General features: G+C 41.0%; 1 protein-coding gene across 6 annotated transcripts in view; it reads left to right on the forward strand.

Annotated features, from left to right (window-relative positions):
• The window catches only part of pam (peptidylglycine alpha-amidating monooxygenase), a 163,907-nt gene that overhangs the window by 101,991 nt on the left and 40,367 nt on the right, over positions 1-21,549 (forward strand). For 3 of the 6 annotated variants that reach the window (XM_073067895.1, XM_073067906.1, XM_073067916.1), the window contains exons 13-15: positions 333-514; positions 3,846-3,917; positions 20,400-20,711. In XM_073067895.1, the coding sequence (XP_072923996.1) occupies positions 333-514; positions 3,846-3,917; positions 20,400-20,711 (566 nt within the window). The remainder of the gene's footprint in view (positions 1-332; positions 515-3,845; positions 3,918-20,399; positions 20,712-21,549) is intronic. The other 3 variants (XM_073067932.1, XM_073067924.1, XM_073067939.1) reach the window with 3 other exon arrangements.

The following is a 21,549-nucleotide window of genomic DNA, read 5'->3' on the forward strand; positions in this document are numbered from 1 at the left end:
CTTCATACAACTCCTCCCTACAAATGTCAGACACCCTGAGCCAATAGGCTGGTCCTGGACTTATTTCCACTGGGCATGATTAACTTATTATTTAATTATTTATGGTTTTATATTGCTATATTTCTTCACTATTCTTGGTTGGTGCGGCTGTAACGAAACCCAATTTCCCTCGGGATCAATAAAGTATGTCTGTCTGTCATACATAGGGAAATCAAAAGAAATTATCCTGTTTAAGAATAATCAGCACCAAATCTTTAATTTTAGGTGCTCTGGTATTTGGTGAAACTTAATTGAGTGTATTAAACATGTAATTATTTTGCTTTTATTTACAGAAGTACTTCCAAAGATGAGATGTGCAATTTGTATATCATGTATTACATGGATGCTAAACATGCCGACCCATATATGTATTGTATGCAAGATGGCAGTCCTGAATTGTTCAAGCATATTCCTCCAGAAGCAAATATTCCCGTTCCATATAACCCAAATATGGCTATGCAAGGACATTATACAGGTAATTGGATTTTATTAAGTGTTGCTCACGTTTGTATCTGAGCCACGTCGCAGATACTTCATGATATAGAAACAGCCATATTATTCATGAACAGTTCTCTTGTAATGTTTCACAGATCAGAGAGAATGAATTATTTGCATAAGAAGACTGCCAATATCAAAGAGTGAATGGTTCTAATGTCTGTAATTTATGAATTCTGTGACCCTGAAACAATCAGGGATGCTTCTGACAAGCTTGGAAGAATTTGATTTTGTTCCTTTTGGAAAATGCTATGGCGATTGTAAATCTGTAGATGAGCTTTGATGCCTTGGTTATTTCTGACGGTTATATCTGTCAGTTGTTACAACTGAAAAGATTGCCGAATTCGATTAATTGGGAACAAGGAGAAAAATGCTGGTTTGAGGTGGGGAACACGAGAGAGGAAAGAAGATCACTTTGTCTAATCACAAAGAAGAAAATATCTGCAGATGCTGGAAATCCAAGCAACACATACAAAATGCTGGTGAAACTCAGCAGGCCAGGCAGCATCTATGGAAAAGAGTACAGTCGACGTTTCAGATTGAGACCCTTCAGCAGGACTGGGAAAAAAAGATGAGAAGTCAGAGTAAGAAAGTGGGGGAGAGGGGGAGGCCGAACCACAAGGTGAGAGGTGAAACCGGGAGGGGGAGTTGGTAAGTAAAGAGCTGGGAGGTTGGTGGAAGTGATATAGGGCTGGAGAAGGGGAAATCTGATAGGAGAGGACAGAAGGCCATGGAAGGAAGAAAAGGGGGAGGAGCACCCGAGGGAGGTTTTCGGCAGATAAGTTGAGAGATGGAATTGGGAATGGGGAATGGTGATGGAGAGGTGTTGAGGTATCACCAGGTGTTCGAGAAATTTATGTTCATGCCATCAGGTTGGAGGCTACTCAGATGGAATATAAGGTGTTTCTCCTCCAACCTGAATGTGGCTTCATTGCGACAGTAGAGGAGGCTGTGGACTGACATGTTGGAATGGGAATGGGAAGTGGAATTAAAATGGGTGTCCCTGGGAGATCCCACCTTTTCTGGTGGATGGAGCATATTTGTTCAATGAAGTGGTCTCGCAGTCTACATTGGGTCTCCCCAATACACGGGAGGCCACACGGCGAGTGCCGGATTCAGTATATGACCCCAACAGACTCACAGGTGAAGTATCGCCTCACCTGGAAGGACTGTTTGGGGCCCTGTGTGGTAGTGAGAAAGGAGGTGCAGGGGCAAGTGTAGCACTTATTCCGCTTGCCAGGGTAAGTGCCAGGAGGGAGATGAGTGGAGAGAGACAAATGGACAAGGGAGTTGTATAGGGAGCAATCCCTGTGGAAAGCAGAACGTTGGGTGGAGGGAAAGATGTACTTGGTGGTGGGACCCCACTAGAGATGGCCACCCATTTTACTTCCACTTCCTATTCCCATTCCAACATGTCAGTCCATGGCCTCCTTGACTGCCATGACGAGGGCATGCTCAGGTTGGAGGAACAACACTTTATATTCCGTCCGGATGGCTTCCACCCTGATGGCGTAAACATGGATTTCTCAAAACACCCGGTGCTGTCCTCCACCCCCAACTCCCCTTCACCATTCCCTATTCCTATTTCCCTCTCTCATCTTATCTCCTTGTCTGCTCATTGCCTCCCTCAGGTGCTCCTCCCCCTTTGCTTTCTTCCATGGCCTTCTGTCCTCTCCTATCAGATTCCCCCTTCTCCAGCCCTGTGTATTCCCCCCCGCCCCTCCGGTTTCACCTTGTGGTTCATCCTCCCCTCCCCACACCTTCTGACTCTGACTTCTCATCTTTTTTCCATGTCCTGTTGAAGGGTCTCAGCCTGAAAGGTGGACGGTACTCTTTTTCATAGATGCTACCTGGTCTGCTGAGTTCCTCCATCACTTTGTGTGTGTTTACTTTAGTTGTCTCTATTGGGAATTAAACCATTTGGATATATGAGGGAAACTTCCCACTCCAAGGAATATCCTGAATGGCTACACAGCTGTCCCCTCATATTCTAAGCTAGGTGGTGCTGTCATGTAGATTGTGGTATTTGCAGCCTTCAATATATAGTGACCATGAAAAATCTTTGAAATCATTGGTCTACATGAAAAATTAATTAATTCACTTTTCTCCAGCCCCACTTCAAAAAAGTTTATGAATTTAACATTGTCTCTTCCCCCTCCCCCATTGAAGTTTTGCTTATTTCCTTGTTCTTTCCTTGCAATTATTGATTGGAGCCAAAATTCACAATGAAAACCCTATGTAGTGGCCATCTCAAGATTAGGTTATGTGCATTGTACTTATAACCACCAACTGTCCCTCCCACATGGTATTGATGCATTTCTTCAGTTATAATTCTGATTACTTCACATTTTAATTCTGATCCCATTCTCATTACGACATGTTGGTCTATGGCCTTCTCTTGTGCCGGCCTCAGGATGGAGGAGCAGCAACTTGCATTCCATCTGGGTAGCTTCCAACCTGATGTTATGAATATCAATTTCTCTTCCTGGTTTAAAAAACAAATCCCTCCCTCTTCCCTATTCAGTTCCCCACTCTCCTCTTACCTCTCCTCACTTGCCTGTCCCTTTTCCCAAGTTCTCACCTCCTTCCCTTTCTCCAATGGTCTACACTCCTCTCCTATCAGATTCCTCCTTCTCCAGCCCTTTATCTTTCCAACCAACCTGTCTTCACCCATCACTTTCTAGCTAGCTTCCTTCCCCTCACCCCCCACCATTTATTCAAGCATCTTCCCCCTTCCTTTCCAGTCCTGACAAAGGGTCTCAGCCTGAAACGTCGACTGTTTATTCATTTCCATAGATGCTGCCTGACCTGCTGAGTTCCTCCAGCATTTTGTGTGTTACTTTCCCCAGAGCTGTATTCGGCTCTTGGATTGTATTTTGTCCTAGAATTTTTCATGATTCATAAAGAAGCCAAAATTTTGTTCATACTTATGTATACAGCTCATGAATCATGTGTAATAAATCAGATCCAAAAAGGAAAAAGATATTCCTGCCATGTCCCATCCCTGCCAAATATCAAAAATGCAGCACAATGTTTCAGAAATTAACAATTTCCCTTCATTTATTTGAAACCTTTCCACAGCTTGTTAGGATGCAGGGCAGTGTGATATTCTTTGGTTTGATTTCAGCCCATTATGTTAATTGTTTTAGCTAATTTCAGTGTTTTTAATGCTTTTTAAATATTTGCCAAGCCTATTTCCAGTGATAATGCAGATAGTTCTGATTTGTTTAGGGTTGTTTTGGTTAGTTGAGCATGAATGAAAACAAAAGGCAGTCATTTTGAAATGTATTTCTCATTACTGCAACCATTAGATGAACACCAGAAAAATAATAATGAAATACTCCAGCAACTCAAAAGAGAGGAAGAAGTGGTTCTTGATCAGGGTATGTACAACTATGTACTTTCTAGTAAATATTAGGTATGGGTTTATTATTGTCACATGTACCAAGATATTTATTTTGCTTGTCTTGCAAACTGTTTAGACAGATCAAACCTTCACACAGAGTGTTGAGCTAGAATAAGGTAAAACAAAAGCAATGCAAAATAAAATATCAAAGCTACTGAAGAAGTTCAGTGCAGATAAGTGGTAAATAAGATCATAACAAGATTGTGAAGCAGAATCCATCTTATTGTTCAAGAGTTTGATAATTGTGGGATGGAAGCTGTCCTGGAGCCTGGTGGTACGTGCTTTCAGGTGTTTGTGTCTTCTGCCCACTAGGAAAGGGGAGAAGAGAGCATCTTCAGGGTAGGTGTGGTCTTTGATTATGCCGGCTGCTTTACTAAGAGAGGGAGAAGTCCAGACTGAGTCCGTAAAGGGGAGGTTGGCTGATGATGTGATGTGTTGAGCTGTGTCCCCAACTCTGCAGTTTCTTGAGGTCCCGTACAGAGCAGTTGCCATACCAAGCTGGACAGAATGTTTTCTATGGGTCATGTTTTTTTTTTAAAGTTTGGAAATCAGCAGGTCAATTATCAGCATTGTTTGTACGTAGATTTATAATGGAGCAGAGCAATGTGTGGTATGTTAAAATGATTGCATGTGGTTTTTGTCAGTGATGAGTGAACAATACCAGCTTGTATGCCTGCACTCACCACAGACTTTCTCAGGGATTTTGCAGAAAGAAGTGACTGAAAATCAAGTTATAACAACATGCCATTTTCTATAAATAGCATCTAGACCGATGTGGATAGGACTACTGTGTAATTTCCCCCTTAATCAAACATTCAAGAATTGCTGATCTCCGAAACAAGAAGTAACGCTTAGATCTTAAATGTCAAATGGGTACAGAAAGCTAAATAGTAGGTGTGATTGAGAAACACAAGAAATGGGGAAAACAAGTTTCCAAAAAATTGAGCAGTTCAGGAGTTCTCCTTAGGCAGTCTTTCAGAATCAAAGATCACATGCTTTAATACCGTGTTTCTGAGGTGGCAAGTGAGTCCACTATGGAAGCAGTGGACTCTTCCGGTGATTGGGGAAGGGGTGACGGACTTGGCCGACCTGTGAGCTGATGCACTCCCACACACCATCTCTACCACCTATGAGCGGCGTTTGGGTGCAACTGGTGTATGGAATCAAGGTTCTCAGTGTCATCCTGGCTGTCTCTTCTCTGTCGTGTCTTTGGCCAGATGTCCTCAGGAGTTGGAAAGTCATGTGGGGGGGGGGGGGGGGATATTGTTGCAATTCTTAGAGAAGATGTACTCAAAGCCTTCTTTATCTCACAGCTCGTCACCTTTTCCCATGCAAGTGTCTGTTTCAAGGATCTGGTGTTAGGGGTGGGACTGAGGGCATCTGCCCAACATTGCCTAAAGTGTAACTATAGACTTAAAGCAAGTACAGAGAATGTTTGCTTTGAAGCGGTAACTGATGCTGGTTTGCTTTCAGTGAACTTGAAGTATTTTGCAAAAGCAATGTTAGAGGAATTCTTCTAGCAGTTTGAGACGCCTGCTGTAATCAACCAAGGCTTCAACGAGAGCAGGGGGTGTTGCTGCCTGGTAAATTACGCTTAGAGCCAGGTATGAGTTACTAATTTTTCAGTGCCCTTGCCCACAATCGAGGGCTACATGGGCAATTTGAAAGCTGTGATGACTTTAGTTGTGAATATTTGCCTTCACTGACAGGTGGCACCTGAGGTATGGGAAATGGTCTGTGTTTCCTGGGATCTCACAGTGAACTTTAATTGTCAAACAGCAGTTTGGTGCAGCAAGGAGAGGGAGGGGTCAGGTTGTGTGAGGAAGCTCCTCAATTTTTGCAGGAATATGCCATCCCAGAGTACCAGGTGAATGCCAGCAGTGCTGTTGATGTGTAGGAATGCAATAGAATAGTACTGAAAGCATTGACTATGAATGTAAAGAATGAAAAGGCTTGTACAGTTTATTCTTGGAATTTTTTTTATTTTGAATAAAGTTAATGTTGATAAAAAGACAAAAGGGCAGCTTGGTTGAGGATGATATTGGATACACCTCTCCCACCCCCCTCTGTCTGGGAGTTGATCATTGTGATCTATCAAAAATGTTCAAATTTAAATACCCCAGAGAAAATGGAAAATGGCTCGGGTGATTGCCACAGAGAAGTAGGTCATTGTGGGACACACCTACACTGAGTACCTATCCACTCCACCCAATCTTTGTTATATTCCTCTCTGCTCTGAAACAGATTCCCTAATTCTTTCAGGTAGTCAAACTTGACATTGAAGGGGATGGTGGATTGTCCAGGCCATTTGCTGAAGAATATAGCTTTGCTCTTCCTGCTGTTGGCTCTGACTTCTGATGCCAACTCTGACTGGTTACAGATGTTGACCATTTGCAAACTGACAACCCTGCCTGACATCATCACCCCTCTTATACTGTGTCCTTCTTGATAGAATTGGCAAAGGGTTTTACACAGCACAAAAACGGGACAGGAAAGTGGACAACTCTGGCTTACAAACGCATATCACGTGTTTCCCACACATTGATTTTTGACAGCACTACTGACATCTGTTGAGCAGTTCGATGCAATTGTTGATTCCCTCCTCGTGGCCCATTTTGAAGAGCGGAATTGTCATGTACCTGTGTGATATCCTATCAAAGCCCTTCTGGTCCAAGCTGACCTGGCAGGCAATGGTATCCTGGAGTAATGTATGGAGGTTAGAGATTTCTCTAGATAATATAACACTGATTTGGTCTAGGTAGACCACTTGTCCTGGAACAGATCAGATCCAATTGGTGATGATTCAACAGTGATATGGGTCTCCAGTTCTGGATTTCTATCTTCTCCCATTCTGCTTGTAGATTAGGGTAATGATACCCTTCCATATGGATTCTAACATGCTTCAAGCCAGAAGCATAGCATGATGCACTTCCAAAAAGTCTATTCCCATCTGGTCCCACTGAGCCAAGTACAATTCAGCTTGCAAGCAATAGCTTCCATGAGATCCATTCAACTTGAAGGCATGAATGGAGCCCATCAGCTCCTCCACAGAAGTGGCTGATCCAACTCATTGTTGCTTAAGCCCAGATTAATAGAGGACAAGAAATTTTGGGAGGGAGAGCTGTCCATGGGTTTTCCAATAGGTTGTGATGCACAAGTCCCCAGACAACAAGGAGAAAGGCATACCCAACCATCACTCTTATCCTGGTGGCCATCTTTGTGTGCGGCTGCATCATGCTGCGAATAGAACCAACATACATAGGCACCAAGTCTCACTATCTGCTGCAATTCAGTACCTCTCCGGTTCCTGCACAACCTGGGCCTGGTGTCCTTGCCATGCAATGTCTTAAGCGAGTTTGATATTACCATGCAAGTTGTTTCTTGTGGAAAAAGTTCTTTCAGAAAAAAAACGTCTTGGACCACAAGTCTATCAGACAGCAGTCAACACGGAATGGCATCCAGGTACCGTGGGAGAGGGACATGATAGATCCTGTGGGATGGTTGTCTGGGAAGTGTCAAAACCATTTGGCAGAACGCCTCATAGACAGTGTACTAATAAGTACTGAGCCCACGTTTGGCTAGCAGTGAGCATGGCCCTCCCTGTCAGATGTTTTCTGCTTCGGGACCTGATAATGGGTCTCGGCCTGAAACGTCGACTGTCCATTTCCCTCCATAGATCCTACCCGACATGAATTCCTCCAGAATTTATTATCAAAGTACATACAAGAAATCATATACTTCCTTGAGACTCATTTTCTTATGGGTGTTCACAGTAAGTATAAAGAAACAGGGCAGAATTAGTGAAGGACTGCACGCAACAAATTTGCAAAAGACAACAAATTGTGCAAATACAAAAAGAAAAAAATAATGAATATTGAGAATATGAGTTGTAGAGTGCTCAGTGGTGGGAAGGGCTTCGCCTGTGAAGGATGGGCGGTATCCACTACTTTTTATAGGCTTTTCAATTCAAGGGTTCAAATGTGAAACACTGATTTTTTTTTTTGGTCATGTTTAATTCAAACCTACCATGCTAGTTCAGTGTTTGATCAGTAAGCCAAGGTACCAATCTCTGAGAGCGAGGGACTCGCACTGCCAAGATTTTCTCCTTTTAATCAACTGCTTAGTCACCAGAATTTGCTTTAATTGTCTGGTTAATTTTACAGGTATATAACCAGCCTGTTATAAAGAGCAAACATGATCCTAGCACATAAAATTTTCTTTCTTTCGTTTCTGCTCTACTCGCTGCAGTATTAAGTGATGCATTTTCACCTACTGTTGCCATGCCTCCTTCCTTGGAAGAACTGTTACTGCTGCTGTTTTCTCAATAAATAATCCATGAAGCAGCAATCAAGTGATGCACTACTGTTCAAATAAAATAAATTGTGTGACTTTAAAATAATGCTTATGCTCTATAAATTTAAATAATCAAACAATTCCTTGCTATTAATAACAGAATATTACAAGTTGTATGCACCTAACAGTATAGCTATTATTAATGTATAAAGGTAATGTACAAAGGTACATTTGGGGTGCTGCTGACTTCAGAGAGAACAATTAATTGGTATTTCACTGAAACATGGAGAAAATGAGCAATATGCCAAGTGGCAAGTTTCAAACTAACCTTGCGTTATCCTGAGCAACACACGAAATGCTGGAGGAACTCAGCAGGTTAGTCAGCATCTATGCAGGGGAATAAACAGTCAACGTTTTGGGCTGAGACCCTTCATCAGGCCTCTTCTAGAGTTATCTTACACTGCCTCGTGCTATCCTGGAGCTTTATTGCCAGCATATCAGTAAAACCATTGTATTCAGTGACATTGATTAAGTCATAGACTTAATACAGCACAGAAATGGACCCTTCAGCCCAGCTCATCCTTGTCGACCAAGGTGGCTTCCGGATTTAGTCCCATTTGTCTGCATTTTGCCCATATCCCAATAAATATTTCCTATGCATGAATCCACCTTTCTTTCAAATATTGCAAGTATACTCACCTCAGTCACATCCTCTGCTGGGTTCTAGTTATAGCCTTGAAAGGGAGAATATAACTACAGTTGTGAAAATCCTTGCTGCACCCAGTGTCTTGTCTCGGAGGCTGTCTTTCAGGGGGGTGAACCCTTGTAAGGTGGCAGGCCTCGATGGAGTCCCGGGTAAGGCAACTGACTCGCAGGTGTATTCTAGGACATTTTCAACCCCTCAGTGCTGCAGCTGGAAGTTCTCACCTGCTTCAAAATGGCAACAATTATACCTATGCCCAAGAAGAATAGTGTGAGCTGCCTTAATGACTATCGTCCAGTAGCACTCACACCTACTGCTTTGAGAGGTTGGTCATGGCTAGAATTAATTCCCACCTCAGCAAGGACCTGGGCCCACTGCAGTTTGCCTCTTGTCACAATAGGTCCACAGCAGATGCGATCTCAACAGCTCTTCACCCAGCCTTAGGTCACCTGGACAATACAAACACCCATGTCAGGATGCTTTTTATTGACTATAACTCAGAGTTTAACACCATCATTTCCACAGTCCTGATCATTAAACTACAAAACCTGGGTCTCTGTACCTCCATCTGCAATTGGATCCTCAACTTCCTAACTGGAAAACCATAATTTGTGTGGATTGGTATTAATAAATCCTCCTCATTGACGATCAACACTGGTGCACCTCAGGGGTGTGTGCTTAGCCCACTGCTCTACTCTCACTTCAGCCATGACTGTGTGACTAGGCATAGCTTAAATGCCATCTATAAATTTGCTGATGAAACAAACATTGTTGGCAGAATCTCAGATGGTGATGAGAGAGCAGACAGGAGTGAGATTTACCAGCTAGTTGAGTGGTGTCACAGCAACAACCTTGCACTCAACGTCAGTAAGACTATGAGCTGATTGTGGATTTCAGAAAGGGTAGGATGAGGGATCATGAACCGATCCTCATTGAGGGATCAGAAGTGGAGAGAATGAGCAATTTCAAGTTCCTGAGTGTTGAGATCTTTGAAGATCTAACCTGGTCCCAACATATAAATGCAGCTATAAAGAAGGCAGAACAATGGCTATATTTCATTACGAGTTTGAAGAGATTTGATACATCACCTCAGACAATTGAAAACTTCTACAGATGTACCATGGAGAGCATTCTGACAGGCTGCATCATTCAGGACTCTCATCGCCCAGAACATTCCCTCTTCTCGTTGTTACCATCAGGATGGAGGTACAGAAGCCTGAAGGCACACACGCAGTGATTCAGGAACAGCTTCTTCCCCTCTGCCATCTGATTCCTAAATGGACATTGAGCCCATGAACACTACCTCACTTCTATTATTTCTGTTTTTGCACTATTTTGAATTTAACTGTAAATACTTATTGTAATTGGTTTACTTATTTTTTCCTATATTATGTATTGCATTATACTGCTGCCACTAAGCTAACAAATTTCACAACCTATGACGGTGATACCAAACCTGATTCTAATTCCCAGGGGAAATCCTGCCCCTCTGCTCCCCTTGAAATGTTTCTCCCTCACTCACCTTAAATCTTTGCCCCCTAGTATAGAAGACTCACTTGCCCCACGAAAAAGAGTATGGCCATCCACCTTATCGATGTCCCTCATGATTCTTGTCCCTGCCTACCCAACCCTCCAGTCCAGCAACATTCTCGAGCTGATTCACGTCCATCCTATAGCACGGTGACCGGACAAGCACATAATGTTATAAGTGCAGTCTCAATAATGCCTTGTACTGCAGTTGCTTAGCGCCCCAACTTTTATACTTAGTGCACAGTTCGATGAAGGCAAGTGTGCCATGCACCACCTTCACTATCTTGTCTATCTGTGTCATCCCTTTACGGACCCTCTGCACTCGCACTCCTCTCATCTCCATCCTACACTGCTCTGGAGACTGCGAATACCACCTCAGGATGGATTGTTGGATTTCAAGGGAGTTAATGGAAATGTGGGAAGGATAGGTTACAGGAAAAATGAGGGGTGGTTAGGATTATTCCGAGAGCCACCATCGACTCAATGCATCAAAATTGCCTCTTCCTATCTTGCAGGGAACAATTTGAGGTTGGCCAGTGAGGCTTCTGACTCTGCCCCTGACTGACTGGAATTTGCTCATTCTTTCTATGACTATGTGGCTTGCTTCCTTTTACTCCGATTCTCCTCGCACATCACAAAGTCTTGTGGGTTCATAGGTTAGTGGTTCACTTTAAAGTGCCCTAGTTTATGGATAAGTATTAGAATCTGGGCAGCGAGAAATTTGATGGAAACTTGGGGGGGAAAGGAAAACTGTAGGGTAATATATTTACTCTGAGCTTTCAAAGACTCAGTGGGACAAACATGTCAGACAGAAATTGTGGAAAGTAAGAGACTGCTGAGCAAAACAAAATTTTATAGGATTATTTAAACTGATAGATTGAAAATGTTGATGCAAGGACACTTAGGTCCTCCTTCAACATCCACCATTATATTTTGTATCTTATTGCAAGAGATTTTGGGTAGAGGAACAAAGAATGTTTGACTATAATTATTAAGAGCCTTAATGAGACCACAGTATTGTATACAACTGGAGTATTGTGTGCAGTTTTAGTCTCATACTATTAGTAATGTGACTGGAAAGGATATTGAGTTTAAAAGGAGACATAGGGTAAGACATTTATGACTAAGAAAGAGAAAATTTCCTCACTAATAGAGTTGTAAACCTTTGGAATGCTCTAACCACTGAGGGCAGTGGAGGCCAATCCACGGGCAGACCGATTTCCACAGAAGCTGGTGATGAGAGAGCAAAATGTGGTTTTGGGAGAGGTTCATCATAATCATATTGAATGGTGGAACAGGCTCAAATGGGCTACTCCTGCTCCTGATTGCATTTTAAAATTCTCTGCTTTGTTTTCACATTGCTGTCATAGTCTTTTCTCCCTTTTTTATTAGTCAGCTGCTTAAACCTTACAACCCCATAAGGGGTTCTTCCAATTCTGGCTAGTTAAGCTACCACAATTTTAATTGCTTCACCAAGTAGGCAATGATCTTCATTTTGCGATTCCTTCCCTATACCTTGCTGTCACTCTTTACTCTTTTAAACTGTTGCTTAAAACTTGCCACTTTGACCAAGCTTTTGAAAATTTGCTTTAATGCCTCATGCTTCTATGTCAAATTTTTGTTTGACTGTGCCTCTGTAAGCCACTATGGCACAAGAAAAAACATTGTTTCTGTTTAAAATAATCCTGAAAGAGTGCATTATGGGGACTTAACACCTCCGAGTATTTCATTTCTTCAAGTTCTTGGAGCTAAAATCTTGGAATGTAGTACTCTGGGTAATGTGCCACACAGAACCAATTTTATTGGAAAACCTCCAAACTGCAGTCAATCTGTAAACAGAAGGATGGTAAAATATTTATGTGTTATTAAAAATGCAGTCTTTTTTTAAAACTTTAATTTCTCTGCCCCCAAGAGGAAAAGTTCTGAAGGTTTGGGAATAGTAATTAAAATAAGTGACAAAAAATCCTTAGTAAATTAGTTTCTGTTGTTCTGTGAGATCACTTCTGCGGAGATTATTCTATTATAGTAGATTTTACAGGAATGGTGGAACCAGAATTGATGTAGTGAAGGAAAGGGAATAAGTCTTTGAAAAATATATTTGCAAAGGCAGGGGAGTGAAATGTAATGTGGGAATATTCTGGAGCTGGGCCAGGAACATTCAGCCAATAGGATCCAGGTTTAGTGTGATATTAAAACCTTGTCTTTTCTATAATATAAGAACAGCTAAGTGTGCAGAACTGTTTGTCAGCAACACTCTGGGCACAATTGTCAATGAAGTACCTTCCTTATTGAAACAAAGGAGTTGTTCAATGGTTATTATTCAATGCATCCGGTCTGGAGTGACAATTATTTTGTTTTCTTCTACACTGGAATACTGAAGAACAATAAACAATCTTCAATTTTGAATTTCTGATTGATTTGATGAATGCTGCTTGAATATATCATTGTACAAACGTTTATATGTTAATAGCAATGATACTAGAGTTACATAGAGCAAAGATTTTAGAAAAATGTGCCATATTTTAGGCATTACACAAATCTGAATTTTGTATTGAAGGAATTTTTTTTTAAACAACATTATGCAGATATGCTTTCCTGTGTTTCAGAGGATTTGCAGGGTTAAAGAAACGACTGAATAATGAGCAGTTGTATCAAATCAATCCAGCAGTATTTCACATCTAGTATTTGAATGTGATATTTTGTGGTTCCAGAAGGAAAGGGGAATGGGTGATCAGAGGCAAGAAAGATAGAAAACTTGGAACTATCCTGGCCTTCCCTATGTTTATTCTCTGGTGTTCAGGGGAGTAGTTGGCAAGTAGGCAAGGCATTACTGAAATGGCAATTATTGTCAATAAGTAGTAACTATGTTGTATGGAAAGCCATTTATATACCCAAGTGTAATCAATATAAAGTCACTATAATTTATTTAAGTCTTTCTGTATTTGAAGTGTGATACTCTTTTTAGAAAAATATGTATCTCCAACTCGTCTGAGTCAATGCATTTGTTCTTCATCTGCAGCCATCACACTCAATCCACATCCTTATGACTTCTGGATACTATTAATCTAATTCTGTCATAGATAGTCTCTGGCAGGGCAACGTTCCTCCAGTTTCAGCCTCTTCTGTATCCCCAGTGTTGTTCACTCTGTTACTGGTGCCAGTGATTCTGCTACTTAAGCCCAAAGAGGTCTGAAATTTTCTCCTTAACCCTCTGTTTATGGTGCTCCTTAAAACTTATTCTGACTGTCTTATCTCTTTGGGTTTGCTCCCATGAAGTATGTTGGAGCATTTTACCTTGTTAAACATACAGTGTAACTGCAATTCATCATTGTCTGCTGGTACAGTTCTAAAAGAAGGTATCACTCTAAAGAAATTGGACCTCTGCGACTGGCGTTGTGGCAGTTTGATAAATGACTGCCCATGTATCCACATTTGCCATTATTGGGAAACAGATAATTGACTAATTCACAAAGCTTTAGAATTTTCTTATAGTTCTCAGCCCACTTGTGATAGATGAGCTCCATAAGTGTGAATTGAAGTTGACTCGTATATCACAAAAGGATTTCTTTAACAACTGAGTGTCAGTAATACACACCACAAGGTAATTAGTGTGTTGATTAAGGATGATATTCTAAGGTGTTTTGGCTTAATGATTGGACATAAAATATGGAATTACATGTTATATAAAACATCTTTGCAAGTAATGGAAAAATCAAATGTATGTGAATTCTCTGAATTGATTTAAGAACAACATTCAGTTACTGCTGTGGGGAACCATATTGATTACTGCACACAGAGAGTGGAAAAACCTATTGGAGAAACATTTGAAAGTTCAGCCTTTGCTCTGTGTCCTATTGTTCCGTGAGATGAGCAGTGATCTCTATCTTAAGCCAACTGGTTTAGTCTACTATCTTTGTTTCCTGTCTGACACAACCCCTGCAACCTCCTCTATCCCTACTCTGTGATTTTCTTTCAGAATCCTATAATCTTCAGTCAAACCAATTCATCCTTTAACTACCTAAATCACTAACCAGTTAGAGAGCAAGGAAGTACAGCATGTTCTGTACAGATGCCTGTGCCGACCAAGGTGCCAATTTAAGCTAATCCCACCTGCCAGCACATCTCTATATCCCTCCATTTTCTGCCAGTCTAAATGCCTCTTAAGCATTGCTGTCATTTCCATCTCCTCTTGCAGTACTACATGCCAGGTGTCTGCCACTCCCTGTGTTTTTTAAAAAGTACCTTGCTCTCTGGTTTAGAGAGCATGGATTATGATCAGAGATTAAGGGAGCGAGGGCTTTACTCTTTGGAGAGAAGGAGGATGAGAGGAGACATGATAGAGGTGTACAAGATATTAAGAGGAATAGACAGAGTGGACAGCCAGCGCCTCTTCCCCAGGGCACCACTGCTCAGTACAAGAGGACATGGCTTTAAGGTAAGGGGAGGGAAGTTCAAGGGGGATATTAGAGGAAGGTCTTTCACTCAGAGAGAGGTTGGTGCGTGGAATGCACTGTCTGAGTCAGTGGTGGAGGCAGATAAACTAGTGAAATTTAAGAGACTATTAGACAGGTATATGGATGAATTTAAGGTGGGGGGTTATATGGGAGGCAGGGATTGAGGGCTGGCACAACATTGTGAGCCGAAGGGCCTTTAATGTGCTGTAATGTTCTATGTTCTCCTACCTGAAATCTGGAACTTCTATTATTTGACACTTCTACCCTGAAAAAAAGGCTCTGACTATTTACCAGTTCTATGCTTCTCATAGTTTAATATAATTCAGGTTGCCCTTGGCCCTCCAGTGCTCCAGACAAACCAATCGAAGGATGTCCAATCCCTCTTCCTAGCTAAAAATCTCAAATCCAGGCAACACTGTGGATTGGTGAGCCTCCTTTGTACCTTCTTCAATTCCTCCACACCCTTGCTGAAATGTGTCCAGAATTGTACCCAGCACTCAAAATGTGGCATAACCAAAGTTGTACACAACTGCAGCATGTCCACTTTTATGCTCAATGCACCATCTGGTGAAGGCAGGTACAGGACTGTGCAAAAGTCTAAGGCGCATATAAAATATATATATATATAGTGAGAATCCCTAAAACTCTTGCACAGTACTGTATTTGTCAATGTGAAGCAGAGAGTGAGTTTGTAAATCTGGCAGCAGCAAAGGGCATTGGGAATGGCAAGGGTCGAGTGCCACTGGAGGGGTGTGGGACAGCTGGCAGGAGTGCTGGGTAGGGGGTGGCACAGATGCAGACAGACCCAGCCCTGAGATACCAGGCAAGGTTATTTGATTTCAAACAATTGTTTTATGATCATTACACAATGTCTCTTTGGTGCTTCCTGCTCCCTCCCTACTGCTTTCTGATTTTCCCAACCATGACTCCACGCTGTCCACTATAGAGATCCGTAACAGAATCAGTTTTATCATCACTCACATGTCATGAAATTTGTTTTAATTTGCGGCAGCAGTACAGTGCAGTACATAAATTATTACAGTACTGTGTGAAAAAAGTCTTAGCCACCCTAGATATTTACTGTATACGTGCCTAAGACCTTTGCACAGAATTGTAGGTCATACACCAGCTCTACAATCCAATCTACGGATTTATACTTAAAAATCTCTCCCCACATCAATGTTTAAGTCCTACCATTTACTGTGTACGTTTCCCTTACATCTGACCTCCCGAAGAATCTGCCATTCTTCTCCTCATGTTTCCAAATGATCTGTATTCTGCTGTATTCTTGCTTCATTATCCACAACTCCACCAATTGTTATATCATCTGCAAACTTTTTACCTTTTTGTTCAAATCATTTGTATGACAAACAGAGGTCCCAGCACTGATCGCTGTAGGACACCACTGCCCTACTGTCTCAATCATTTTTGTCACCTCTTCAAAAAAAATCTCAGCCAAGTTTGCAAGGCATAATCACCTCTACACCAAGCCATGCTGACTATTCCTAACAAGTCCATGCTTTTCCATATGTAAATAAATACTATCCCTAAGGATCTTCAATAATTTCACAATCACTGATGTCATACACATTGTATCAGAGGGATTGGAAGGTAGGCATGGCTCTTCAGGTAAGGCATGGCATCAAATCATTAGAAAGGTGTGATGTAGGATCAGAAGATGTTGAATCCTTGTGGGTTGAGTTAAGAAACTGCAAGGGTAAAAGGACCCTGATGGAAGTTAAGAGGCAAGCCTCCCAAACAGTCGCTGGAATGTGGACTACAGATTATAAAGGGAAATAGAAAAGGTGTGTCAAAAGGGCAGTGTTAGTCACGGGAGATTTTAACATGCTGGTAGATTAGGAAAATCAGGTTGGTAATGGATCTCAAGAGAGTGAATTTGTTGAATGCCTACAAGATGGCTTTTCAGAGCAGTTGCCCTTGAGCCTACTAGAGGATCGGCAATACTGGATTGGGTGTGATGTAATGAACCAGAGGTGATTAGGGGGCTTAAGGTAAAGGAAACCCTTAGGAGCCAGTGATCACAATACGATTGAGTTCAACTTGAAATTTGATCGGGAGAAAGTAAAGTTTGATGTAGCAGTGTTTCAGTAGAGTAAAGGAAATTACAGCGGTGTGAGAGAGGAGTTGGCCAAAGTAAATTGGAAGGGGATGCTGGCAGGGATGACAGCAGAGCAGCAATGGCATGTGTTTCTGGGAAAAATGAGGAAGGCACAGGACAGATTTATTCCAAAAACAAAGAAAAACTTAAATGGCAAAATAGTACAATCGTGGCTGACAAGGGAAGTCAAAGGTAATGTAAAAGCAAAAGAGGGGCATTCAACAAAACAAAAATTAGTGGGAAGATAGAGGATTGGGAAGCTTTTAAAAACCTACAGAGAGCAATGAAAAGAATCATCAAGAGGAAAAAGATGAAATATGAAAGCAAACTAGCAAACAATATCAAAGTGCATAGAAAAAGCTTTCTCATGTATATAAAAAATAAGAGAGATGAGAGTGGAATCATCCTCACTATAAAGTGAGGCCAGAGAAATAATAATGGGAGACAATGAGATGACAGATGAACAAAGTGAGTAATTTGCACAAGTCTTCACTGTGGAAGACACTAGCAGTGTGCCAGGTGTTGAAGGGTGTGAGGGACGAGAAGTGGGTGCAGTTACTATTACAAGGGAGAAGGTACTCAAAAAGCTGAAAGATCTAAAAGTACACAAGTCATCTGAATCAGATGAACTACACCCCAGAGTTCTGAAGGAGGTAGCAGTAGAGATTACGAAGGCAGTGGTAATGATCTTTAAAGAACCATTGTAGTCTGGCATGATTCTGGAAGACTGGAAAATTGCAAATGTCACTCCACTCTTTAAGAAAGCAGGGAGGAGGCAGAAAGGAAATCATAGACCAGTTAGACTGATCTCAGTGTTTGGGAGGACGTTGGAATCAATTGTTAAGGATGAGGTTATGGAGTACTTGGTGACACAGAACAAGATAGGACAAAGTCAGCATGGTTTCCTTAAGGGAAAATCTTGCCTGACAAACCTGTTGGAATTCTTTGAGGAGCTTACAAGTAGGGTAGATAACGGGGATGTGATGAATGTTGTATATTTGGATATTCATAAGGCCTTTGACAAGATTTCAATCTTGAGGCTGTTTACCAAGTTAAGAACCCATGGTATTACAGGAAAGTTGCTAACATCATTAGAGCATTGGCTGATTGGTAGGAGGTAGCGAGTGGGAATAAAAGGATCCTTTTCTGGTTGGCTGCCAGTGACTGGTGGTGTTCCTCAGGGGTTTGTGTTGGGAATCCTTCATTTTATGCTGTATATAAATGATTTAGATGATGGAATGGATGGCTTTGTTGCCAAGTTTGCCAATGATATGAAGATCGGTGGCGGGGCAGGTACTGTTGAGAAAACAGGAAGGCTCCAGAAGGACTTAGACAGTTAGGAGAATGGGCAAGAAAGTGGCAAATGAAATACAATGATGGAAATTTTAATTTGCAGGTTGAATCAGTGGTGAAGGCGGCAAATGCAATATTAGCATTCATTTTCTGAGGTCTAGAATATAAGAGCAGCAATGTGATGCTGAGGCTTTATAAGGCACTGGTGAGGCCTAACCTTGAGTATTGTGAACACTTTTGTGCTCCTTATCTCAGAAAGGTGTGCTGACGTTGGAGAGGGTTCAGAGAAGGTTCACAAGGATGATTCCAGGAATGAAAGGGTTATCATATGAGGAACATTTGATGGCTCTGGTCCTGTACTCACTGGAATTTAGAAGGATGAGGGGAGATCTCATTGAAACCTTTCGAATGTTGAAAGGCCTGGACAGATAAGATGTGCAAGGAAGTTTCCAATGGTAGGGTAGTATAGGCCAAGAGAGTACAGCCTCAGGATAGACAGGCATCCATTTGAAACATATGCAGAGAAATTTCTTTGGCCAGAGGTTGGTGAATTTGTGGAATTTGTTACCACAGGTAACTGTGGAGGCCAGGTCATTAGGTGTATTTAAAGCAGAGATTGATAGGTTCTTGATTGGACACAGCAGAAGGCCGGGAGTGGGGCTGAGGAGGGAAGAAAAAAGGATCAGTTATGATTGAATTGCAGGGCAGATTCAATGGGTCAAATGGCCTAAATCTGCTCCTATGCCTTATGATATTTTGCTCGCAGTCCTTTAAGAAAGTTTAGCAGGTTACCTTATGCAAAGGGATTTAAATTGTCATCTTCTCCCAAAGGCAATCTCCCCTGGTAATTGGTTGAATGGAACTGATTCAGCTGGCCGCCCATTGGATTGTGGACTTTACTGGTCCAAGTACTGAGAGCAAATAACAGACCTTTCACACCAGGGAAGTGATTTGTAGCATGAGATGAGAGCGCACATGTGAGCAGACCTCAGGAGGTTCTCTCTTCAAAGCTCCATCATGCCCTGACAGACTTTGAGCAGAAAGGTGGTGGAGAGTGGATACTGTGTAGTGTAGGTTTGTCTACTGTTAAATCTAGATGCTTTTTCTTCCCAAAGTTTTTAAATGCCTCTGATGTGCAAATTCGTATTGATAGTGTTTCTCCCGTCAATATGCATTTGTGTATATTCAGAAGTTGATGTCAGGCAAAAGAGGCAGGGAAGTCTAATGGGTTTACTTTCAGAATGATATGTTTGTAGCAAAACAAAATAGTTTTTGAAAAGAATTCAAGAATGCTCATTTGTGGTGTCATTACGCTGGTATTGCAGTGTCAGTCTGGATGTTAGTAAATATTCACTATATTATAATAAGCAGTTTGTTGGTGTAGTAGAGTGGCACATAGAATTTATTTTAAATTATTCCAATATCCAGTTGCAATAATTTGAGCATCTATGTTATATACCAAAATGCCAACAAGGAAATGCGTATGACTGTGGAATTCATCTATTTGTGTTATAACTGTGCAAAAGTTTTTGCGATGGTTGGCTACACATCCCATTCTCAATCATGGTGCTGAGAGGTTATTAGAGTAAGCTGAACTTAGTTTTGGAACTATTGCATAAATGAAGAACTCACGTTAGCAATGAGTTCCTCAGAAGAAGAAAACGAAAGGAAAAGAAAATCTGCCACCTTGTTTAACCAGATGTTATCGCATTAATAATTTGTTTATCATAGTTGCCTTTATTCCTTTGTTGGGATGGCAACACAGCTATTTACATTGATGTTATTACACATTTACTACTTTGAGTAAATGACAACAATGATCCACATATTTGATCCTTCAAGTAGAGATAAAGATCACTTGTTGAATTTTGCTATATGAAATTCATAATCAGTGTATTTTGTAATCAAATATTATTTTCAAAACTAACATTGTGCCTCTAAAAATAATTGCATCTTTTTATTGTATTGCTGTATTACCTTTCAAAGCTTTAACCTTTTCAAATCTTCTTAACAGCTTTTCTCACTACCTCTACCTTCATTTCTCTGTTTTCTTACAATCTCTAACAGGAAACTTCTATGCACTCATTTCCAAGCTCTTAGGGGAAAGAGAAGATGTTGTTCATGTGCATAAGTACAATCCCACACACAAGGCAGAATCAGACCTAGTTGCTGAGATTGTTAATGTGGTGCAGAAGAAGGACCTGGCCTCTGGTCCAAATGAGTTCTTGGAACTAGATGAAAGATCTGCCTCTCCTTTAATAAGAGACAGAGTTCACAAATTCCGCAGGATAGAATCTACAGCAAGGCCATCTGGCATCACATTACCATCAACTCTGCAGCCCAGACCTTGGGTGGACAGCAGGGAAGCTGAACACAGAGGTGGGTCAGGGCCTTGGTTAAACTTGTGATGCCTGGTTCTAAATTTATTCTATGTTATTAAAATCTTAAGGGATTATTCATTTCTTCAGGGAGATAGAAAAGGCCAATTTTGATTTAAAAGTACATTAAAATTATTGATTGTGTTTCTGTAATTCCCAGCTTGTTATTATTAAATATTTAATAATTGTTCCAGATACTTTGTTGACTATGCATAGAGAAGCATGCATAAATATGATTCCTTTTAGAGCTTTCAAAATCTATAAATCTGTGGTTAATTTGTACCAGAATTAATTTGAATACTGACCTATTCTTTTCTGATTTCCATGAAATATAGAGCTTGCTATCTTGCAAAATGTATTTGGTATTATCTTGCAAACCATAAAAGCATGCAAAGACATTTTTAAACATTGTGAATATGTTTCCATGCTTATAGTACATGTACCTCTATGGAATGCTGATTATTGCATGACAATGCTTTGTGCTACTCTGAAGATTAGTTGCATATTGACTTGATATTGAAAGAGTTTATCCAATTGTACAGCCTTCAAAGTGGTTCTGAATATTAGATACCCTAAAATCAATCTTTTTTTTTAAACTAAGTCTCTGCCAATTTTGCAACCTTGATCACTTGTTAATTAACCTGAAAGTTTAGACCACAACTAATCTGAAAAGCTTTTAAAAGAAACGATGAAAATAGATATTACGCAAATTTACCCACTTGATCTAAGTGTAGGTGACAACTGACGTGTGGTTGGGCAGGATATTAGTTTGCAATAATTTGATTACCACATTAGTTTACAAGAGAATTCATAGAAACTGTTGAGTTATCCGGTAGATG

Source organism: Hemitrygon akajei, chromosome 2 (genome assembly GCF_048418815.1).
Source record: "Hemitrygon akajei chromosome 2, sHemAka1.3, whole genome shotgun sequence".
NCBI lineage: Eukaryota > Metazoa > Chordata > Chondrichthyes > Myliobatiformes > Dasyatidae > Hemitrygon > Hemitrygon akajei.